The sequence below is a fragment of the Athene noctua genome, chromosome 18 (genome assembly GCF_965140245.1).
Source record: "Athene noctua chromosome 18, bAthNoc1.hap1.1, whole genome shotgun sequence".
Taxonomy (NCBI): domain Eukaryota; kingdom Metazoa; phylum Chordata; class Aves; order Strigiformes; family Strigidae; genus Athene; species Athene noctua.
The window spans coordinates 13,816,313-13,840,390 of NC_134054.1; the positions used below are offsets into that span (position 1 = coordinate 13,816,313).

The following is a 24,078-nucleotide window of genomic DNA, read 5'->3' on the forward strand; positions in this document are numbered from 1 at the left end:
TCTGCCTTTGCACACAAAGCCCACACGCCTCTGCTGCAGAGAGAAATCCGAGGCGTCGGCGCTTGGGAGACACCTGTCCTCTCCTGAGCTGACCTCACCCTCCCTCCCTGCCACGACCCACCGAGGTTTCCACCTCCCTCGCTCCGACGGGCTCTGAACCCTCCTGACCAGCATCTCTTCGGCTGCAGAGCGCAGGGGCGGCGATGCCGGCCCCGGCACAGCTCACCTACGCTGCGGCACACCCCTGGCAAGAGAAGTGCCCCGACCTCCGGCTAGCCCGGCTGCCCCCCGAGCTAGCCACCTCGGACGAGACAGGCTCATTTTGTGTGTTATTTTCCTCCTTTTCATATGGGGGTGGGAGAGGATCGAAAGGCCACCCATCTCTCAGGAACGCAGCGGGGCCTCCGGTGAGCAGGTGTTGCTACATGGGGCTGGGGCAGACAATCACACCATGGGAATGGCAAGAAGGTAGAAACAATTGAGAAACTAGTGGCATATTATTATTCAAAACTAATTTTAATTAGTCACAGAAGGCTCAGTTTTAAGATTCTCCCAGGGAGGTCTCTGCCACCTGAAATGGGTCAGGTCACCTTGTTTCACAGCACAGGGACAGGGTCAGCTAATGACAATTTGCTGAAGGGGTACACAGATGAGTGTGGCAGACAGCCTCCCTCTTCCCAGGAAAAATAAAAAAGCAATTTCTGTTCTGGAGGCAGCGGGGGCCACAGTTCAGTGATATGACTGTATTTTGCTGGAGGCAGCAGCTCCCTATTTCCTGGGGATTTGCTCCTCTGCCAGTCAAATCATCTCTTTTTCAGGAGGGGAGATGGCAATCCATAATTTTGCAAATTGAATCCAGGTTAAAAAAAGAGCAGACTGTCAGAATTACTTGCTCATGCACAGAAAAGCCTGTACCAAGGAGTGATGTCGTGGAGGAGTAACTCCTGGGATAATTCGGCCTCAAGCCTTCCATTAAAAACAGCTGGATGAAGCAACCTGGGAGGAAGCAAACCTCCATTAATTAACTGTAATTTCAAAAAGTCTTAAAAGGCCAACGCTGATTACTGTGTCCTTTTTGTTTGTTTTGGTTACATGCAAAAAGCACACTTTGGATTTTTTAAAAGATCAGGCTGGGAATGAGAGTTGTACCATTCCAATCTGCATCATAAATATAAATCACAACACAGCCGCAATCTGTGTGAGAACTCGCAGTGTCTAATCAGCCCATGAAATAAAGCGGCACATTTCACATCCAGGAAGCATGCACGTCTGTGCAACCTACTCACCGGCTGCTCAGAAAGACATCACCCTATTTAAAGACCACTGGAGCTCCCCTGGAGATGAAGATCTACATTCGTGGCTCCGTTAAAAACACGGAACAGGACTGGTCTCATTTGAAAACAAAAATTCTGCTTTAAATTCAGGCAGCGCCTCGCAAATGGGTGTTTTACAAAGGCAGACTCACAGGCTGAACTTTTGGAGGGTCACCAGACTGGCAGCGCTGGCCCCGTGTCGCTGCGGGGGATTCAGAGCGCGGCAGCGGCTCCTCTGAGCTCCCCGAGCACGCGGCGCTGCACGGGCGTCTGAGCGCCCGCACGGCAACCCGCTTACACAGCTAACACCTGCCTGCTGCAAATGACGTTTAAACACCTAAAGGCTTAAAGCCCGGAGCGTGGCAACCTTTGGAGGCGGAACATTCAGCAGAAGCCCCCGGCCCGCGGGCTGAGCCCTCCCAGCCCCGCGGCATCGCGCCGGCCACGGCACTCGCTCCGTCCCGCGCAAGGAAACTGCAGCTGCCAAGTTCCAAAATAAAACCTCTCGTTCCCTGAATTTTGTATTAATTACAACAAAAGGATTAAACCCCCAGAATATCCAAGTGCTTTGCTTCACCTGAAGGAGTATTTTTAAGCAATAAAATAAACTTGTGTTTTCCTTCAAACAATACGGAGAATGCATTGCTTGCACATACTCGGGAGGACCAAAGGGCATCCAGGCTCCTCCCTTTTACATCCGACAAAGCTCCTTTAGCACCAAGGAAAGATCTCAGGAAACAGTTAACGCAAATTTAATTGTTACTAATTTGCATCACACATCAGACAACTCCTATAATCCGTCTGAGCTCTCACCAGCAGAGACACAGAGTTCAGGCTGCAAATCCTGGCAGCGCCGCTCACAGCGGGAGCTTTGTCCATAATGAAATGAATAAAGGCCAGATCATAACCCAGGATCTGAAGCCTTAACTTCCATTTTGGTGGGCTATTAAATAGTTTAATTTTTAGTTTAGTTTTTTTTTTTTTTTTTTAATAAAAAAGCCTTTTTAGCAATCACCTAAGCCAGGTGGTAGTGGCAAAAGCAAAGCCCACAGTATCACGAAGTGCACAGCAGTCAGCCCACTCTACATGTAGCTGCCCAAACTGCTGGACAAATTGCACATTTAAACACTTTCCTTATGGATCTTATGGCTACGGCATAGAAGAACAAATCAGTTCTGTTCCCTGAAGCATCTCCAAATAAATATCCTGGTAAATGGGAATGTTGGTTGTTTTGCAAACCCATTGGAAAAGCCGTTGCCTTTGGAAGCCGGGGCAGAGCTGATGTCCCAGAAGCGGAGCAGAGATGCAGGACACCCACCCACTCGGTCCCACTCAGTACCAAGACCTTTAGGTCCAAACTTGTCGGAATCAACACCGAATTTACCAGATGAGCCATAACATTCACTATGGGCATCACGACAAGGATCAAAGCTCCCGCTGGCTCCGCAGACCCTCAGCTGTCTGCAGGGCAGGGCAGCATCTCTGCTAACACCGACACTTCTCCACTAGCACAGGGGCAAACCCTGAAACAATATTTAAGACAGGAAAAGCAGATCTGGTTCCTCTTTGTCTCTCTTTTAATCTCATAGTAGGAGTAACATTTCATTTTGCAAAGAACCTTCCAGAATACAAAACCAAAATAGTTTCATGCATCTAGAGCAGATAGAGGGAAAGGTTTCACCTTTTCTTATTCACCTCATTTTGGCATCTCTGGCCTGACAGTAATTTGTTGTACACCTGCATCATCAGGGAAGGGCTGATCTCATTGCCCCCACTGTCAAAACAATCCTCTATCCCAAATCCCAGACTTTACCACTCACTGACACCTATACTTAAAACAAATAGAAGAGTTCAAATAAGTAACTATTTTCTCAATAGAAAATCAGGTTTAAAAGCAAGAAATCTCTAAGGCATCGCAATGGTAGCGCACAATGCTGGCATCTCTTACTGCAACTTCAGTTTAGAAGCCTAAGTCTGAAGATTTCGGATTATTGGCTGGAAACCATCAGTAAGAGACGTCACCTTGCACTGCAATGGCTCATGGGCTGGATGCTTGAGCAGCTACAAAGCACGTGGGGGGCTGCGCTCAGCTGCTCGACACCGACTGGGGCAGGAGGAGGGCGGCTGGTGAGAAGATGTTCTGGGGTGGCCTGGTGCTTCGTTTCGGGTGGAAGGCGAGGGTGCCTCTCCAGCTCCCCAAGCTGGCAATTCTGAATCAGCGGTGATGGCAGCCTCCAGGGACATCTTGTCACCCTTGGAGGATGAAATGGGATGAGGATGGTGGTTTAGGCGGGTTAGGCCTGGGTTGAAGAGGTGAGTAGTGGCAGGGGTGTCTGCATGCTGACTCACATGTACTAGTTCACCTGGATTGGAGAGCCGTTGTGGCTTCAGTCTGCAGGCCAGTCCCACTTGCATAATCTAAATCAGTTTGCAAACGGATAATTTAATGTATTTAAGGTTTCTCCCAGGGACTGATCTAGATAAGTAGATTTCTAAACAAGACCTACTGTCTAAGGTCCTAATTTATGCCCTAGAGCAATCCCAGGCCCTCCCCCATGTACTGTATTTTACCTGATCACAGGTGTGCTTATCTCGAAGCATTAAAGCTCCTTCTGCAACAGATCCAGACTCAGCTAGGCAGAGCCCTCCAACGGACCTACTCGGTTCAGTCTGCCTACACTTTGCCTAAGCATGACAAAAATGAACGTACAAAACCTCACAGACACGCAGGAACAGGACGGCATACCTTGTAGGCAATGCTGTTGAGAACTTTCATAGCCAAGTCGGAGACATCGGGATAGGGGTCGGCAGCTAGGTGAAGGAGTACTCTCCAAATTTGGGTATAAACACTGTTGAAACTCACACCTAAAATAATAAAAAACAAAACAAACCAAAGCCCCACAGCACATGACAATCCATCAACTCAAACTCTTTGATCTTATGTGAGAAAATTCATTAGAACTCCAAACATCATAATGACATCTAAGAAAACATCAAGGGAAGAGCTCAAAAACACCCTCCATGGGCATTCTGTCTCTGTTTTGTCTTTCTTTGTGAACTCTGCAAGGGCTTGTAAAGTGAAAGTGGGAGAAACCAAAATAAATTAAAGACTATCTCAGTGAACTTCAGTCAAATTGCTAGTTTTCTAGGCTCCTGAAGCAAAAAAAAAAATCTGAAAAGGCCAAATGGATAACGTCTTTGGATTTCCTGAACTAAAACACTAAGTGGTATAAAACCCCCGTTACTGGCTTGTATCTTTATGGTTCTTTTTTATTGATGTTTTGAGCATTAATACTCAGCTTGAATGTTCAGGGTTTTATATATTCTACAAATTTACTAAACATCTAAATGTTAAAAATGAAGCTTTAGGACCTGCACCTTTGTGAAGCAGTAAGTCTGGCTGAGTCTTTCCTATTGACATTTGTATCAATTCCTCAACTGCCAGTTTGTTGTTTAATATCTGCTGTTTGGTATTTCAGCAGAAGGGACTCATAGATTCAAAGTACAAATCAAATTAATAACCATTTGCAACAACTGACAAAATTGTGTGAACGTTTCACTTTGCTGCTTTTAGGCAAATCTTTAATTTGTTATTCCTTCTTCTAACCCTCACAACGTCTGATAGTTGTAACACTGTCACTTGGGAGTTGAGCCATTTGGACAGTATTAAAGTGGTTGCACTAACAAAAAAGGGAACTAAAATAGGGATTTGAGATGAGTCACAATCGATGGTAAATGACAGAGCAAGCTGTTACTGCATTTCCTTTCGTGTTTCTGGAGGCATCTAAATATAAGGTGTTGAGTTAGGAAGAAAGGGCTCCTTGGACAGCACGCAGCCTCTCACCTTGCACTGCTGCTAAGCCTGATACTCAAACCAACAGAAAACAGACGTGGACCGCCCGGTTTTACACTCGGGCTGCAGAAGGCAGGTAACAAGCCTCAGGAGTGTGCGTGCTGCACTGCAGCCCCGCCTGCCTCAGCCAAGGGACCCGCTCTTCTGCCAGGAAAACTCCCCAGCACGCGACGAAGCGTTCTGCAAAACGCAGAGGCAACGACCTAACTCCGTCCTCTGCAAAGAAAAGGGTCCCTCGCTCAGCCGACACCCGAAGGGTTTCCACGCGGGGTCTGCTGAGAGTTTGAGGCTCGCCCCGACGCTGGTGACGGCACCTCTGGGACGGCGGCTGCCGCTGGCTGGGGGCTGCTGCACCACCGCCACCCCAGCCAGTCCCCACCTCGCAGCACGCAGGGCCTGGCAGAGATACGACGGCGGGAAACTCCCCCCGGAAAAGCGAGGATGCTGATCATGTGAGAAAGCAACGCGAGCCGTCGAGGGGCGCGGACCTGCCCCCGCGCGGGCTCTGAGCCCAGCGCGTACGGGAGCGGGGCACGCGGGACCCGAGCAGAACTCAAGGGTGCAGGTTCGAGCTCGGGTTTTGGCCTTGGTTCTAACAGGCAAAGGTCGTTTGTCTTTTTCAGAAGCTCTTTATCCACGTGTAAATAAACAAAATGTCAATACACAATAAAGGCTCCGCTCAGAAGAGGGTTGGGCCTCCCGACCACGAGGGACGGTGATACGGTGCTTGTCTGTCTACTCCAGGCTCACTGACCATTTAGGTTTTATTTTTGCAACTGTCATGTTCATCCTGGAAGCTTCTATTACCAAGGAAAGAAAAAGGGGAGGGGGAAGGATAAAGAACAAGAGAGGGAGAGAGATGAAGTGCTACAAGCTGTGGGAGGCAAAAAAGCCCCAGCCAGGGAAGCAGCTAGCCAGGTACTGTCATCCCAGGTCCGCTCCGAGCTCTGCCTCCTACATGTGGTCCTGGGCAGGAGTTACGTAAGGACCGATGGGAAATCTGAACGGCTTGATTTCTTTTAAAGCCCTTGAAAGACAGTAAAAGGAAAGGGAGAGAAAGGGAGAGCAAGAGGGTACCCACCAGATTTCCCAGTGTCTCTGATAACCACCTCGCTCGTGACGCAGTCACGAAATAAAAACCCAGTGACATTTTTTATACATCTGAGCATCATGAGAAAAACAGATTTAAACCAGAACTGCGCCAGTGCAATTCCTCATCCACTCAGCAGCCTTTGAAAAGAACAGAGGGAATTTCTACAAAGGCATCTCAGGCTCAGAGCTGGTGCTCGAAGGACCGGTCCTTTCTTCTGCCACCCCCCCGCCCGTGTTAGTGTTGTTCACTGCACTGATTCAATCGAGTGACACATCTGACATTGCTCCTCGTAAAAACCTGAGCGCCGAGGCAGCGGGATAATGGAAGGCAGCAGAGGTGGCAGGAGGAACAGCAGCTTGATTTCATGTAATGGACTAAGATGCAAAAAATATCCATGAGATGCAAACAAAGAGCCGAGCAAGGGGGACGGGGTGTTAATCTAAGCAGACAGCTCTGTAATTAGTCAGACTGATTCAAAGCTGGTTAAATGGACCTTGCAGTATAGATTTACGTTTACAGAATGATTCCTCTCTACTAAGAATGTCAAAAATAAATTGCCTGCCTTTACTGACGGCTTTGATTTCCTTTGCATACGCGTAGCGCTCGGTTCAATTCCACCGCGAGCACACGCGCGGCCCCGCGGCCGGGTCCTGAGCACACCAAGGGCAGAACCACGCTGGACGCAAAAATGACTGATAATGGTTTTATTTATTCTTTTTGATTTGCCAGGCTTTGCCAGGGTTTCCTTCTAATCCCCTGTAAAAATCACTGCAGTGATTTTAAGCGCTGATCTCCAGAAGAAGGTGCAGTCCCCTCCCCGCCCAACACAGCCGCCAAACCAGAGCGACACTGGCCCGGCGCTGCCGCACGCCTCGGGCCAGTCTCTCCTCTTCCCGCCAGTGACACAGAAGGTCCGGGGAGAGCTGCTCGGATGAAGGGAACATCTGAAATCCCCATCGCTCTCTGAACTGCACTTCGACAGAGGCAGCCAGCAGCCTGTTCCCCGGAGGAGCAGCAAATCAGCATTTCCTGCACAGACCTGACAGGCTGCGAGCTGGTTCCTTCGCACGGGGCCACGCAAAGCGCTGCCCGCACGCTCCAACCCGGCGGCGATTCACACGGCAGAGCAGGAGCTTTTCATGTTTCAGCAGAAACAGAAGCAGCTCGTTAGGAAGAAGTCTGTTCCCTCAGAGCAGGGAACGTCCCTCTGGACCAGGGCTGTCACAGCCAACACGGAAGTAGCCCACCATGACCAGGCTCTACATCGAGCTTCCATTTCCAAAACCCACCCAGATCCCTGTATTTTGCTACTATGCAAGTTACTATTTATAAGCAGTGCTGATTGACCAGCTCCTTCTCACACTGTCTGTGCATCTGAACATATTGCCTAGTGACTGCGAAGGAGGCTCTACCTGTCCCCACACTCACTCCCCTGTCTGCTGCGGCTCACTGTCCACCTACTCCTCCCGCTCTCCTCACCCTCATCGCAGCGATCTCCTGCTCTGTTGCTCTGAGGCAGCTCCTCAGGACAGATCCTGCGACATGGCAAACAGTTTTCTGATCCAACCTCTCCTGCTGGAAAAGAGAACTATTCCCCAGCACTTCACTGCTCCCAGATCGGTTTTCCTCCTCCTCTGATCATTCCTTAACACGATCATTCCAGCGATGCTCTCTGTAGGACAAGGACTTTAATCACGCAGTTTGGATACGAATAATCAGCCTCAAGGTATGCAAAACCCCCATCTTAATTCCTTCCGTTGTCCTATCTTAAAACTAAACTAAAAATTTCCAGGACACCAAGATTAATGACTAGTTGTATGGAAAAAGCAGCAAAGCTTAGCTTCCCATCCAAAGCGATGTCTTCGTTAACTAATCAAAACCTGTCTCTTGCCAGCTTGGAAACAGAAATAAAGATCTCCTCTGGTACAGGACTGTCTGCCCAAGGGACGCTCTGCCAGGAAAGAGCCCACCTAGAGCAAGAGCTGCATTTGGGAGGGGCCTATGGTTCACTAGGAAGCTGTTTGTAAAATGGCACGAGAAGGAATGGAGGGGTTTTCCTCAAGTTTATGGGAAGAAACCTCGTGTGATGCCGCAATGTCAGTAAAGTGGAGAGACTGATCAGAATAATCCTCTAGCACCACGTTCTGAAAATCACAAGAGGAAGAAAGCCCTGAACATCAGTGAACCAGCAGAGTACAGAACACAGAATTAAACTGTGGTTGAAAATTTCTACTTTGATGATTACAGACCAGATTTCTGCTTTGGTTTGAGTCTACCCTGTGCCCAAAGCACCCTCGTTAGTGCTTGGCCTGTCTCAACTACTTGGCCAAGTCATTACTGCAGAGCCAAATCACTGTTACCTCCTCCAAAAGACACAGAGTAGAGCAAAACATTTCTTCAGACGAGTTTATCACCCAGGTGGACTCCCCTCCCAGTTACCCCACTCCAGCTAGCTGCAGAGCAGTATTTTATTGCACACTAAAACTTTAAAGAAAGGGGTTAATTGGAGCCTGGGCCGGCTGTGCAGCAGCCGCAGCGCTCCTGAGGGGGCTGGACCTGGTGGCATTTTGAAAACTCTTTCCTTGGGGAGCAGGAGAGCACACTCTGGAAGATGGTGATTCTTCCGTAGAAATGAAAAAAGCCTGGCTTGCAGCAGGCAGACGCTGAAGGTAATGGGATTCTGTGTGAGTTATGAATTTTAAACACTTCTATAAGCTCTGTCGTTTCCAGCTGGATACGAGCTCTTCCCATTGAATAGGAATGAGGGAGGCTTTGGAGAGCTGTCTTTTTGTTTCCCTAGGTCTCCCTCACTCATCTCTAGCTCATCTCTAGCTTCTTTTCCAACTGCGTGTAAAGCTCTCGTGAGACATGCACAGGCCATCACAGTGTGCTCCAGTGGAAATGAGCAAACTCAAGTTCTAGCTTAAGATGGAGAGAAATCTCCTAACGTTCCTGTCAGGCTTTAGAAGACCCAATTTAATCACCTACGACCAAAAGCAAATTAATTGATCAACACATGATTTTAAACTGCCACAGGGGCTCAGGAATTACAGTCCTAGAATCTTTCAGTTCAGGAGAGCCAAATCACTGTTACTTCTTCCAGAAAATACCGAGCAGAGCAAAATTCGGCTTCAGTCAAGGCAAGTCTATCACCCAGGTGGATTCCTCTCTGAGTTACACCACTCTCTTTCCACTGATATTTGAAGACTAGAAAAATATGGGCACATTTACAGATTACAAAGAAAATTCAGAGTCTTTCTCTCACTTCTCTGCAGCATGCTGCCTTCCCTGCTCCCTGGAAGGAGGCTGTTCCAACAGCTTCTGCCTGTTGTCTGTGTTATCATCCCAAAATGGTTCAGGCTGCTTGAAAAACTACAGCTCGTTTAAAGCAATGCTATTGTAGCAGTCAGACACAACTGGGAAAGGTACTTGAAAAACAGCTGAGTTGAACTAGCTTAATATAAACGTTCCAGTTTTGGTCTATAAAAGAAATACAGATAATCCATTACACACCAATCAGCCACGCGCTGCGTAAGCGCAGGTCAACCCCGTTCCTCCTCTGCTGCAGCACCTCACCCTGCAGAGTTCTGTACACTACCCGGAGAGGCAGGCGCCAGGAAAGGGACTTTGAGTGGTGTTAAAAAGTTCAGGGCTGTTAGTGATGGTAGAGCTGCTTATCTGGGAGGAAATAATGAAGAGGGGATTGATTGGAGGCAGCGGGATCAGCCCTGGAAATTTTGGCACAAAAGCAGATTTCTGTGAAACACTCGGTCTTTCTGCTTTTAAGACACAGCCTGGGATTTCTTCTTTTTTAAGTCCTATTTTAACAATGTACATACAGACCTGCATAGGAAATGAGCTAGGGTAAGGCTCCCTTGGATGAGTAACACCATGCTGTGCTGGACAGACATACAACCCGCGTGGAAAACACCCGGGGGAAGCCACTAGTGCCAGCGCGGCCGGGTGCTCAGGCCACGGGGCGGGGAGTCCTCGCTTCCATTCTCTCACCAGTGGAACTGCAGTGGATGTGAATTCTTGTATGTGCCACATTTTTGTGCTTAAATTCCTGACAGGACTGTTGCAGTGAAGCTTACAGCTGGAGCCAAGAGCTCTCCTTTCCAGCCCCTCCATCAGAGCAGGAGTGACTCTGCTCTGCACGCAGCCTGACCAGACCCAGGAGCAGCATTTCTACTGTCTGCAGAAGATTTGTTGGAGTGAGATCTAGCAGGAGCTAAGATGTAAACTTTCCACAAAGGCTAGCGCAAGCATGGGAAGAAAGGCGACACTAAAGGAAGGGTAGGAGAGTCTTTACTCACCTATTAGTGAATTCAGAGAAGAGTAAGAGCTGACTCGTCTCATCTTGTCAATAGTCTCAAAGGACAGGATATACTCTTCATTCTCAGGGCTGCCCAGGGTGCTGCTGGCGCTGCTGCTGGTGCTGAGATTCCCAGGAGAAAACGCAACAGAGCTTCCAGCTGCCAAAACAAGAGGGCAGGTGCTGAATCAAGAACTGGCGAGAGAACAATTCTTACCCAGGCACAACAGCTCTCTCCTAAATCCTGCAACACTCAGTGAAGGTGTAAACAAACTCACAACATCCCCTGTTAAACACTGAATGTTTAAATACAGAGTAAGCATCAAGGGGTCAGAAAAGATTCAGTTAAAAATCCATGTATGTTAGGAAGTGGGAAGGCACCTTTTTGGTCCCCAAACACTCAGAAAAATCAATGCTAATGACCAGAAAATTGAAACTAATTATGTGGGGGCTTCTCATCTAAGCTCTTGGAGCTGGCAGCTGGGCTGGAGGGTTGGTTTCAGCTCGTGTTGTCTTGCCCGGGGTATTTTCTGGCTTGCAAGAGGGGATAAAGAGAAGGTAAAGAAAAATCAAAGCATTTTGAAATCTCACTTACATTCTTCATTCAGGCTGAGGTTCTGTAAGGACTTGTTCAGGTTCCTGGCTGTGGTAACTGCTCGGATGTTCCCGTAAGAGCTGACGGACCGCAGCCTTGGTGTACACGGACCATCTCGCACTGGTGTCAAACTTCCACCCTCTGTGGATGCAAAATTTACCAATTATAGATGTAACCAAAGCGACTGTAGCCTTTCTGTTATATCCTGGCAAATACGTAATTAAAATACTACCAATATGAACAGAATTTAGTCGTTGCCCTTTAGGCTAAACCAGAATGTGGTGTGACAAAGGATCCGCTGTGCACATCATCAGCCAGGACTATGTGTCTCTGCTGTTTAGGCTGTGATTTTGTTTCATCCAATAAAACCAGGTGAGCCGAGCCTTGCCAGTGCCTGCAGACTACCCAGAGAGGCGCAACGACTCTTCTCTCCAGGTCGATGCTGGGCCTCTGCCCAGACACTCTGCTAGGACACGCTGCTACAGCAGACGCCATTTAGCAGGCAGCAGTTGTGGGCTTCTGGCTGCTTCTGCTCATTAACAATCCAGTAAATGTTCTCATTATAAAGAGCGATGGAAATTCTGGTTTCCTGAACAGGCCTAGTTTCAACTCGTATTTCACCCATGACCTGGATACTTATGATTTCCCAAACTTCCTCAGAAAACACACACCGTCGCGTTTCATTTCGCTGCAGAGGTGGCTGCGTTATGGTGGTGGGGCCAATGCCTCCAGTGCCTCCTACTTAGAAATACTTCAGAAATCTTTTGGGTAAGGAAAAACACTATAGAAACGGCATGCAATGTTTATTTCCACCAGAAAAAGTCTCGAAGGTGGAGAAGCTTATTTTCCAATATGATTTAGTCGCTCAGACAACAGGGAGATTAAACTACTCATTGCAGAGATAGCACATGCTCTTGTCTCCAAGTTTCCATTGCAACAGTCCCATTATCCTCCGAGATTTCCAACGTACTTAACATCTAAAGAAAGCATGAGGTTAGCAACAATGTCACTAGGGCTTTTCATTCCTCACACAAAGCAACAGACACAACACTAGGGATGGGGCCGTAGGCAGAGCATAAAGTTCTTCATTGCTTCTTCTCTGGTGCTTTACCGTAGCAAAGAGTACGGTGGGTTCATTGTTGTGTGGCAGAGCTTCTCGTTAGGTCAACATGACACTGAAGTTTCAGGGATAATTTGAGGAGGAAAAAAAAAGTCTGGTAAGCCTGAGTATTGCCTTGATAAATATACTTTAATCTTGGTCTGAAAGGAATCCCTTTGAATTTTGACAGGCTGTTCAGGCTCTACAGCTCGCTGGTGAGCTATGGCCGTGTTTTAGGCAGAGGATGCACTTCTCCAGTGCCATATATCAGAGTGCTAAACAGACATCAGAGTGACACCACGTCACTCAACTCGGGAGCTACTGGTGCTGTTTGATAAATCACCACCCCCAAGAATTTCATCGTGTTGGGCAAACTCCTTAAATAAAAGTTCCCAAGTGCTTTCAGGCTATACATTTCCTGCCCGCACAAACACCAACACCTACCTGTGGCAGCTGGAGAAGGGAGAGGGTAATTCTTCTCTTCCTCCATGAACTGCAAGGCGACGGTGCAGAAATTGCTCTCGTACTGAACGACCAGGTGACTCAGAGCCACCACCAGCTCCTAGGGGAAGAGCAGAAGCAAGGGGCACCTCGTGGTTATGCAGGTCAGAACGATACGCTCAGTACTGCTGATGTCACTGGGTTATTATCCAGACTGATAATCCTCCCGTCACGCCACAGGGATGAACTAAAGGCCAGACCACTCTGTTTCCAATCTAATTCTTCACAAGTCTTTTGTACCTGGCCGGGCTCCCACCACCCTCCGGTTCTGCCCAGCACCGTCCCGCTGACGCTGTGACGGAGGCACCGGGCCGCTGGCCCCGCTCGCCGCAGCTGCAGCCCGAGAGGAGGGTCAGACCCTCGGCCAGGTGCCGCTCGCTAGGCGCTGGGAAACAGCAAACGGGAGAGCGGGAGAGCTGCCTTTGGTTGCTGTGCTGTTCGGGGGACTAATCTCCAAGAGGGAGATTTATGAAACTCAAAGAGCATACCGTGTGACATGCAGTTCTCTCTTGAATCAAACTGATTAAATGCCGGAACGAGACAACAAAAATTAATCCTCACAACGTTGGTGACAACTGTCAGGGTACTGATGTTCCAGTTAAGTAAACACAAGCGTTAGGACACCTAAGTACACCCATCAAGAACAATCCAGAACATCAAAAACTATTTAACATACTACTGATGTACAATGGTGCATCAGAAATTGTAGTTCTCCGAAACCTGAAGAATTACTTTGCCTGTCATCCGTCCCTGTGGTTCCTAAAAGCAGCAAGATAACTCTTCACTGAAAATAGCTCTCACGTTCCCTCCACAGCACTCTTAGTCCCTCTCCTCTTCCTCCCCTAGGACTGCCACATACTCCATGTTTCTACATCACATTACTATTTCATTTAAAACCTGAGATCCTGCAAAATTATGCAGTCAAAGCAGTAATGAGCAGAAGAGCATTAGTAGGAGTAGCCCAGCCAGATTTCTCAGCATTTTGCACCTGAAAGACTTCAGCGTAAGTGCTCTCCCTCCTTATCCCTACCTTCGCATCCTCTTTAAATTAAAAAGCACCATAATAAGAATTCCCACAAAATCCTGAGACTGTTACTCCTATTTCAGACATTAGTGGAACACAGGAGCTAAATCAGAGGTCAGTGTTACAGAGCAGAAACGTTCTGATCTGCACGACAATCCTGTCAGCCCCCCGGCACGGTGACGTACTACGCTGCACTGGCGTTACTCCTGTCGGTGGGCTCCTTCTACTGCAGAGTCAATGAAACGTTGCAGTAGCTCGTTGAAAAAGGACAAGTGGGTGAAACAGCACCCGTGTGCAGTGTCAGGCTCAGCACCGAGCCCCCAGCCCCAGCACTGAGCCCCCCAGTGCCGAGCCCCCAGCCCCAAGCCCCCCCAGCCCAGCAGCGGGCTGATGCCGCCGGCGTCACGGCCGCCGTCGTTTGGGCGTATTGCTTCTCGGCAGGGCCCGAACTTAAAAGACTTCCTGATGAAGCAGATACTTCCAAAGGAGTCAGAGTCCTGCCAGAGTCTGCTAAAGGACGCCCGCTGGCCAGGCGCGGCGCAGGGCTCAGTGGCAGGAGGCCCCGAGGCCGCCGGGCCGTACCTTCCGAACCATGGGGCTGCCGTCGTTGATGAGCTGGGCCAGCATCATGGCCACGTTGTGATCGATGGTGGTGGAGTGGTCGGTCCGCTCCGCAGAGTTGCCCACAAACGTTCCCAGCGCAAAGACTGCAGCACAGCGAACCTGGGAGACACAAACATTCATCGTTATTTTCCTCTTGTCGCCAGCCTGAAGCCTGCCAGTGGGATTTATCCCCGCAAATGGTGTCTCTGGAAGCCCAGACTACTGTGTCAGGTAAATAGTGAGGGCTAAAGGGAAGCCCATGGAGAGTAAAAACCAAAACAGATTCAGCAAAGCACTGAGTTTAAAGCATTCACAGATGCAGGAGTATATTTAATTTCCCAGAATACTCTGTGACCTTCCCACGGGTGGTTTTTCCAGTTGACGTTGCCTAGAATATTAATTAACAGGAATAAGGTACAGGGGGAGTTACGGTTGGGATGTGAATCTCTTTAATAAGAGTGCTGAACTCCAGTCTCCAGACAAGGGCTCACAGAAAGGCAGAAGATGACGGAAAAAAAGGAGAACAGACAGCAGCTCAAATCAGGGTAAACTTTGCCAGATCACACAGGGACCAGAGGGATCAGATGGCCTGGTGATCCTTCAGCTGCCTTGGCAGGCTGCTCGCGGCGGGGGTACGGCACGAGGGCAGGACGTGCTGCCCGACGGGGAGACGCTGCGGCCCCTCCGGCCGGGACAGGAGGTGGAGGACGCAGGACAGAGACCGAGATAAAGGGGAATCTAATCTTTAATCCCCACACGGCGGCAGGTGCCCTCTGCAGGCCCCCTGCTCCCGCCCCGGCGTCACCGCACCCGGGTCTGTCAGTCCCAGGTGATCCCCAGACCCGCTGCGCTCTTGTAGGGTTTGTCACAACGGTGAAATCCATTCGATTAAAGATCTGTTCTCACACACACCAGGAGAACGGTTTTCATACTCGGACAAAACATCAGTTGTGGGACCACACTTTTAACGAGCTTCTGATATGCAAAGTGAGCAAAACCCGTGGTGCTTCCGAACTCCGGAGCCAAGGTCTGGGGCTTCGGCTCCGTGACCCCCCCCCGCACTTCTGTGCTTGCTCCTCTCCCGGGGCCTGATTTGCACCGCCTTGAGGAAACAGCAATAAAATCTCCCTTTGAACCAGTCACCATCGCAAAGCTCTTGAAGGCCCCAGGTTTGTAAGTGTTTCTGTAGCCCTCTGCCAGAATTCTGACAATGTCAACTGGCGTTTACTTAAAAAGTTGGATTTTTACCTCTGGGATTGGATCCGAGAGGAGACTGTAGAGCTTTTCATGAGCGCTGTCTCTCACACCGCACCACCTGGCTGAGTCAAAGTTCTGCCAAATCCGTCCTAAACAAATGGCCACCCACTGACGCAGGAGAGGATGTGGATCATTTAACTGCTCCAGGCAAATAGCAATCAGGTTTCCTTGAAGGCAAGCTTCCTAAAACACAAATCAATGCAATTTATTTCAGATGACAGCTTCCCACCTCATCAAAAAAGAAGATTATTTCTGAAATTGACAGGAAATCAAGGGAAAATAATTATTCAGTGTTTCTATACGGGTTTTGTTACAAAAAAGCATTTGGAAGCAGCACGAAGGGAAGGTCAGCTACGTGCTGCTGGAGCTAGTTAAATAGCTGGGCATTGGAAATGCTTTTTGTAATGCATGAAGCCTGGTTTTTCCTCATTGGAAATTTTCCTTGCACCTGTCAGAGCCCCAGTTTATGGCTCGTTCCATACACCCTTCCCAAGAACGCTCGCAGCCACCCAGGCTCGGGCACCACTTCTGTAACAGCACCTGGAGGGGCACGTGGGGAGCGACTCGTGTCCTTAACCTCCACCTCCAGGGGCCAGGTACAGACTGTGTTTGTCACCCCTCCGGGGCAATTTTTCTTTTAATCCACACAAAAATAACATAAAGCAATCTCTGATTTCAGTTTTGCAGTTCAGGGTTGTGCTTTAACGCGAGCCAGGACACTTTTATCAAAGTAAAGGCACAAGGCAGAGAGGAGGGAGGAGAGCAGGGACCAAAGGAAGGATGCTGGGACTCACCTGCCCGGTGTTGTAGTTGTTAACAATCACAGCCAGGATAAAAGCCGTCATTGTCCTGTGTTCAGCCTTAAAAAAATACACAACTAATTGTTATCTAGAGAACGAGTCAGAGAACAACTACAACCCATGCTTTCTGAAACATGAGATTATTCTAAGTGCAGTTTGTATCACATTAAAATAACAAGAGCGGGGAAAGCAAGCTAGAATTTTCTTGTCACCTAGTCCTGTCACTAGTTACACCTGAGACACTTCATCAGGTTGCTGATACGATCCTCCCAACCAACCCCCCGTCCCTGCTCCGGGGGAGACACACAAATACCTGTTACAGGAAAACACAAAAACCCTTTGTGGAGGGAAGGATGAAGGTTGCAGCGCAATTAGGCTGCCCCTGCACCCAGCCCCAGCGCCACCCCCGAGGCATCAGCGCTTGGACGACACCCGACACATTGTGCGGGGTTTGCCGTCTCCATGACGCGGCCGGCAGGAGCCTTCTGAAGGCCCCAGCTCACCGTCTCCGCGGCTCAGCAGCGCCTGGCCCAGGAGCTGGCGCTGGGAGGTCGGCCTGGGGGCACCAGCACCGTCACAACAGCAACAGATCAGCTAAGACAAGCTGAGCAAAGTCTGAATAAAGATGACTTGTCCTTACCGGCATATAAGGATCTGCCAGAACTGAAAGGAAATACTTGTGACCGTTGTCCTTCACAAGGTCGGCTTGGCATGACTGAAAAATGAGACAAAGAAAAACACAATGAGTACTATACAACATAAAAATATTTTTTCCTCCAATGATGTACAAGTATTTCACGACATAATCATTTTTTTGTCAAATCTCGTTTTCATTTGAGAAGCAAAATAAAGCACAAGCCCTTCATCAGGGCCGCAACCCAACATCCCCGCAGGAGAAGGGCCGGAGCGGTGTCTCACGCAGGGAACCCTCTGCCGCCCTCCAACCCCACGGACACGGCGTGACCTCCTGCTCAGGAGAAGAGGAAAACCTGACATCTCTGTCCCACATTAACCCTACACCAGCATTTGAGGGCCACCAAAAGCAAAACTGAGGAGGAATGTGATTTTTTTGTCGTTGTTTTTTTACGTTTAACAGAATGAAAACTGTTTAAGATTGCATCTTCTAAAAGCCCTTCGTCTAACTGTCCACTTGATTCCCAATCCCACGTCAAGGCAGTGAGGCCAGTGCAGCTGAGCTCGGTAGGTAATGCTGCTCACCACCCTCCTGTTCCCCTTAGCTATCTCCGAGCTCCCGTCAAACCCTAGCCAAACCTGTCACCTCTGGGGTAAGCACCCTGACCACATCACGGCCCCGCGCTGGCTACCAGGAGCCCAGCAAGCAGCTCTGCTGCGTGTCCAGCCATGCGTGGGCCCGGCAAGTGGCAGAAGCTGCGGCAGATGCTTCTGGGGTCCCCCTCTCCCCCCCGGCCTCACCCACAGCACTCCAGAGCTCGGGAGGCTTTTGGGCGAGGCTGGCACCTGACCCTTCTTTGATAAATGCAGCAACCCCTTCCCGTGAGGACGGGAGGTGCAGTTTGATAGCACAGACAACCCTCCCGGCTCTTTCTGTACCGTTGTAGCTGATTTCCCCGTTCGGCCCCGCAGCCAGGAGTGTCCTGAGAGGGCTGAGTACCGTCACGAGCAGGACAACTCCCGGAGGGGCCGCACGCAGTAAACCCAGCACACGCTTCTCTTACACTGAGCAGTTCCCAGTAAATCTGTAACGGTGGGGGGCAGAGGAGGAATTATTCATTCCTTGGATATTCATTCTTTCTGTTCTGCCCAATCCCCTGCCTAGGCGGGACCAGATTTTGACACAGATTCCAACTCCTCTACACAAACGAGACTAATCGCTGTATTACTTGCTCAAGTGCTAACGTGCATTAAGTCAGGAGCAGGCAGCAGCATGATCTCCTACACACAGTCAAAAACTGCAGAGCAACTCCACCGTCTTTCAAATCCTGTAAGAAGAATACTGCAGATTTTCCTGGAGTAGTATCAGCAGTGAAGCACATGGTGTACGCCACGTTTTTGCTAACATACCAAGCCAGGCTTCAGGTTGACATATTAGGGTCAAACCAACAGAAGACATACTACGAAAGCGAAAATTTAAGGGAGGAAATATTGACTTGGCAATCAGTTTCCCCCGTGACTGGGGTTCTATTGTATGCTTCGTGCCAGAGACAGGATCATGTATTTTTTATCAGGCATAGAAGGTGAAGGAAGGAACTAATTGTTGAAAGGAGAGGGAACGGCAAGACAGAGATGCAAGAGAATATTTTATTGCTGAAGGGAGTGAAGATGCTGTTCTTGGCAGACCAAAGAGCAGAGGGAATGGATTGATGCCAGGCTGCAGCTACGAGAGGCTTTCCTGACTTCTGTGTAAAGCTGCACAAAGACCAGGCTTCCTTCCCCCCCCTTTTCATTCTTGGTGTGAATACTTTCTGCTCCTTATAAAAACCAATCTCTCTGCTGTAATGTAGGCAAACAGACACCACAAAGAGAAGGCTGCTCATCTTCACACTACATTTATTGTGCTGCCACTGTTACTGAAATAAATACCTGAGGCTCGAGGGAGGGAGGCAACTTCTATAAAGCCAGCATGCTTGCTCAAACCCTTCCTGCTTAGATCCTGGGTCCAATATGGAAAGGCAGCAGCAGTAACACCTCCTCCTCAGGGAACAAGCAGCTACACTTGTGCATAATAATACAACATGACCAAAACAAGCTGCAGGCTTGGTGTGAAAGTTCAGAACTTACATAAAATAGCAAGTTCCCAGTGCTGGGGAGGGACTAGAGCACAGATCTCCTCTCTCTCCTTAACGTAGCAGCCGTGCTATGTAACTTATCCCTGACAACCACCCAAGCTCCCGGAATACAGCAGCACAGCCACGGCTCAGGGGTGCCCTGGGTGACCACGCTGGTCAGGGAACCCTCACGCCGGGGGGCGACTCTCCAAATTCCCCTCAGGGAACACGGCACTCGAGTATTTCCATCAGTCACAAGAAGAGCAATGGTAGTCACAGTCCTGCTGATGGAGGACTCATCTGGAAAGTAAGCCTGTTATTTATGTTACTTCATTGCTTTAAAAAGTCTGAGAAACGTTTGTTTTCTACTGTCTTCAGCCAGTTCTTTGGAGCAGCAAGATCTCTTTTTTAGAGCCCGGGCGGGAGCAGCAATGCCGGTGGGGGGAGCGGGGAAGGAGCCCTCGGAGCAGCGGTGCCACCAGAGTGAAGGATGACCCGACACTCCACGGAAATTACACACGAGCCTGCTCCAAACCATACCTGGGGCTGACGCGTCAGCCATGGAGAAGCACACATCAAACCCAAGCTTTTCAAGAGCAGCTTTAAGATGAATCGTTTTCATTTTCTTTGCTTTCCGAAATCCTCTTAGGATGTTAATGAAAATAGATTTATAAAACTAAACCTGACAATGCTAGATCAACAGTGGGGGAAAACTCCCAACAAATTCAGTATTATTCTCCATGCTAAAATGGAAGAGTTGTAACAAAAATAAACCCCCAAACAGGCAAGATGCAACTTCTACAAGCAGTTCAGACAATTTCCTATCAGCTTATAACCATGCCTGCAATTAACCGTCCGCATCACTCCTAATAGTTTCATATTGCTCGACTAATTGCACCCACAAACCACGGAGTCATATATGTGACTATACAAATTTATCTGCAATTGCTTACTTGCTTAATTATTTATTTTAAACCCCACAAACAAGATCTCTGGCTAAGGGCATCTTTAAAAATCAGGGCTCAGTTTTTAAACCTCACCTCAAAAGGTGCCAAAATATTATAGAGAAGAGCAGAATCATGGACCCATGGCAGGAATAACCCATCTTCTGGGGGGGTAAATATTTCCGTGCAACCGCCTTCAACACATCGGCACGTGCATTAGACTTGGAGAGGGATTTATAAGTTAAAGTCACCAAAAATTACTTGTGATTTATTTCTAGAAAAATCGTGTGTCTGAATACCACTCACAGACTGTTCTGACAACTGACAGGAATGGTCTCGAACCAAACACATTTGATCACAATCTAAAGTGAACAAACTGGGGGAGAGTATGAGTGTACTCGTACCTGGGAACACGCCACAGAAGACACGAGTGCATTTTAAACCAGTGAAGCGATATCAGCCCCAATAAAGATGCAATCAGTGAGACCTGATGGCGTTTGCCTAGAGCACCTCCACCCTAGAGCCAGGGGAGCAACCAGGAGCTGTGAGGCGTCAACACCACGTCGCGGCGTTAACAAAGCAAAGCTGCTGCCACCCCGGGTGCGAAGAGGTGGGCAGTGTCAGCACCTTAACGAGGCTTTCCCACAAGTCTAATCAAATAATGAGATAATATGCTGGTCTCCAGCTAACGCAGGATGTTCTTGAAGTACCTCGGGAGAAAGTCTCAAGTCTAAAGCAGCTGGATGAAGCTGGCGGCGGGGAAAAGGCACGTTGCTGAAACCCAGAAGAAACAGCCAAGCTCAGAAGTACTCACACTGTCCACTGCCAGAATTTTGGCCCAGATGAAGACAAGGAGCGGTCTCAGCTCACGAGCTGAACTTTGAAGCAGCTTCAGCACATACGGGAAAATGCCAACAGACAGGGCCTGCAGAGGCAGAGAGAAGAGCAAAGCCCCGTGAGCAGCTCGGCTCTGGCGCAGAGGCAGCGCCGTGAGCTCAGCGGCACGGAGGAGAAGTCCGCTAGAAAACAATTTCATACATTTCTAGTAAAGAGGGGATCCCTGTGTATTTGTCTATTGCTCATTTTAATCTTGGATGTCACCAGATATTTTCAGACTCGTTTGGTCCACGGAGACTCAGAGTTAATCTAGCAGCAGCTTCTCCTCGTTACAGCCTGTGCTATTTTATGCTTCATGATACGTTGTGCTCTCCTCAGATGGGGCCATTTGCTCTCACAAGTAAACATATTGCAAAAGCTCAATAATTGCAGCCTTCCCACTGGAAATTAAATAGGCCTCTCGCCTTACAGAGACATTTTACCAAGTCTTTTCCACAGAATTACAGACTGTGCTCAGAGGACACGCCACACATGAAAGCTCTGAGACTCTCCCAGTGATGCCAATCCCTCGCGCGTGGCAGCGCTGGGCTCCGGGGGGTTACCCACCCCCCAGCAGCTGAGCATCGCCCAGGTACGGCCAACAAGGTGTATAAAGCTCCAGAGCAAAGGCCACGCTGCCTGACCTGCAGCTGTGTTTTGATCCTCACACAAGTTCATAGTCCAGAGGTCTTAAAAATCACCAAAACCCTGCATACTTTCCTCCTCCACTGAGGACTAAGCTCTGCAGCGGGGGGTCTCAGCTGAGATGAAGGAGGAAGGTAAAGAAAACCACTAAAAAGTCCCATCACTGAGCTATTCCATGGCCAGCTGGTGGTTCATCTTCTTCACTTTTATCAACAAATAGTTCCGTTTACAAGCGTTTTAAAGTGCTCCTCTGTTTAATTCTTGTTTATTATCTGCGCTGGGGTAGCCACTTCCCAAAATGCAGAAGGCAGCTGCCACCTTCCCAGAAGAGTTTATAAAATCCAGAGACCAAATAGATAAAGGAAGAGAAGAAAATGATGCAACCAGTAAGCCAAGAGAACAGATGATAAACGTATGTGCTATTGTTTTGTTATTTATTTTACATGACAAACCTTCTGCTCTGTCCCAGATATTTCCTCCTGCGTTGTCCCTTGCCGTATTTTACACTAAACTATTCCCTAGGAACTCCTCTTTGTTGTAATGCAAGTGAACAGTTATTTGGCCTTTTTGATTAATACAAACCACTTTTCTGTTAGGTGTGCTTGCTCCATTTCACACACACAAACACATAAAACACTGGTCAGCTGTCAAATCTGTGGAATATCTTCCACCTTTTCCTTCCATAAATTGTCATTTGTATTTATCACCTGTACTGAGAAAATCCAGACTCCTACAAGACAAGAGGCAACAGCCACGCACCAAGCTAACGGCCCAGGGACCCAGGTCCAGGAATCTGCCCAGCAGGTCAAGAGCTCGCAGCCGGTGCACCTGGCTCAGCAGCACCTGCAGAGGAGAGGGACACGGTTACTGAACAGAAGATCAGCTGGTATTGTGTGGTCAATATCGAACAAATATTGAACAAAAGAACAGAAGAACAAAGATCCTTGTGACAGAAGAGGGCCTCAGGATCGTGACATCGCCTTGAACAAATTGATGGTGTGAACAGAAAGCTGGAAGACAAACCCTGACTGCTGAGAACTGTCACCCCACTGAGCAGCGTCGCCGAGGGGCTGCTGCCCCCCCCGGCAGCGCTCTCCCTCCGAAGCCCTTCAGACACAGGCGAACGCTGTCCCAGTTGCCCCCCACCTCGCTGCTCCACCTGACTCCTCTGCTCACTTTCCCTCTCCAGCGCGGTGGTTCCTGCCCAGCACAGCTCTGCGAGGTGGGAGCGGCCCCTGTGGATGTCAGACGTTCTCACCCTACCACCTGCCTTTCCCCAGCCAAGCAGGAACACGATTGCATCTGCAGGAAGGATTCAGAGGTGAGCAAAAGGCCCAGGCTCCCATTACTCAAACCAGCTCCGAAGCAGAAAGAGAGGCTCGTGTTCCTTGGCAAATCGATATAAGAGACTTAAGAGGGAAGCAAAAGGTCACATTAGTCATTAATAAAAGTCTCATTAAAATGGAGTCTGACAACGATAACGAGGTGGTAGTTTACTGGCTTATACCTACCCTGGTGTGAAATATTAACAGACAGACTTTCAGTTCTTAATCTCCTTAACAGATGTAAGATATTGGAATGCAACATTTAACCCTCAGTTTAAATGGAGTAACATCCCTCAGCGTGGGTCTCGGGGAAAGAGACTCGTTGATTTAGCTCCCCAATTTCATCCCCTTCTCAGTGTTTTTCCATACTGCCTATTTAAATTAAATTATTTTTCACGTTTAATATTGAAGAATAACTAAACTGCTTGGCTCATGTCTCATGAAGATGGATACTAGATACTCAAGTTGGGCAGAAAAAGTCCCAAAGATGACGACAGGAGGATGTATTAACTACTCCAATCATTTCACCTCTGAGTATCAGAGCTCAGATCTCAGGACAGGTCATAAGAGAAAGGATTTTGGTCATCTTGCCCTAAATTGGCACGAGCCTGTTCCTTAAACTTCCTGCAGAACCTGGAACGATTAATAATGTGCTCTGAAGGTGCCCAGTGCAGGAATAACAGGGGGAGTTGTGTGAGATTAGAGCAGGAACAGAAACCAGGGCATGGGGGAAGCTGGGGCAGGGCTGGAACACTGGACAGGAACAGGCGAGGGGTGGGATGCTCACGCAGACTCGGGGACACACACAGGCTTGACAGTGCTGTTATTGTCTGACCTTCAGGGAAAAGGCTGGGGAAAAACGGATGTAATTGAAAAGGATTTCCAGGCGAAGAGACAAACCCCCATCTCAACGCTGCTTGCCTCCCACAAGAACCTTTAACCAAATCAAATTGTGTCTTATTTTAAAAGCTCTGTTACATTATTTTCAAAACCAAAAAAAAGCCATCAGTCTCTCCCAGGTTTTTATATTCCCATTTCCCAAACTGATTTGCACAATAACCTGAAGCCAAAACTGACACAAATTCTAG

The 24,078-nt window shown here is 48.7% G+C and overlaps 1 protein-coding gene across 5 annotated transcripts in view; it reads right to left on the reverse strand.

The window, feature by feature from the left end:
- RPTOR (regulatory associated protein of MTOR complex 1) overlaps window positions 1-24,078 on the reverse strand; it is a 151,658-nt gene that overhangs the window by 37,326 nt on the left and 90,254 nt on the right. For 2 of the 5 annotated variants that reach the window (XM_074922464.1, XM_074922463.1), the window contains exons 12-22: window positions 22,425-22,508; window positions 20,959-21,069; window positions 17,094-17,168; window positions 16,448-16,513; window positions 15,645-15,836; window positions 14,376-14,516; window positions 12,713-12,830; window positions 11,170-11,310; window positions 10,576-10,734; window positions 4,060-4,178; window positions 3,663-3,731 (exon numbers count right to left, since the gene is read on the reverse strand). In XM_074922464.1, coding sequence (XP_074778565.1) covers window positions 3,663-3,731; window positions 4,060-4,178; window positions 10,576-10,734; window positions 11,170-11,310; window positions 12,713-12,830; window positions 14,376-14,516; window positions 15,645-15,836; window positions 16,448-16,513; window positions 17,094-17,168; window positions 20,959-21,069; window positions 22,425-22,508 — 1,275 coding nt within the window. The remainder of the gene's footprint in view (window positions 1-3,662; window positions 3,732-4,059; window positions 4,179-10,575; window positions 10,735-11,169; window positions 11,311-12,712; window positions 12,831-14,375; window positions 14,517-15,644; window positions 15,837-16,447; window positions 16,514-17,093; window positions 17,169-20,958; window positions 21,070-22,424; window positions 22,509-24,078) is intronic. The other 3 variants (XM_074922466.1, XM_074922465.1, XM_074922467.1) reach the window with 2 other exon arrangements.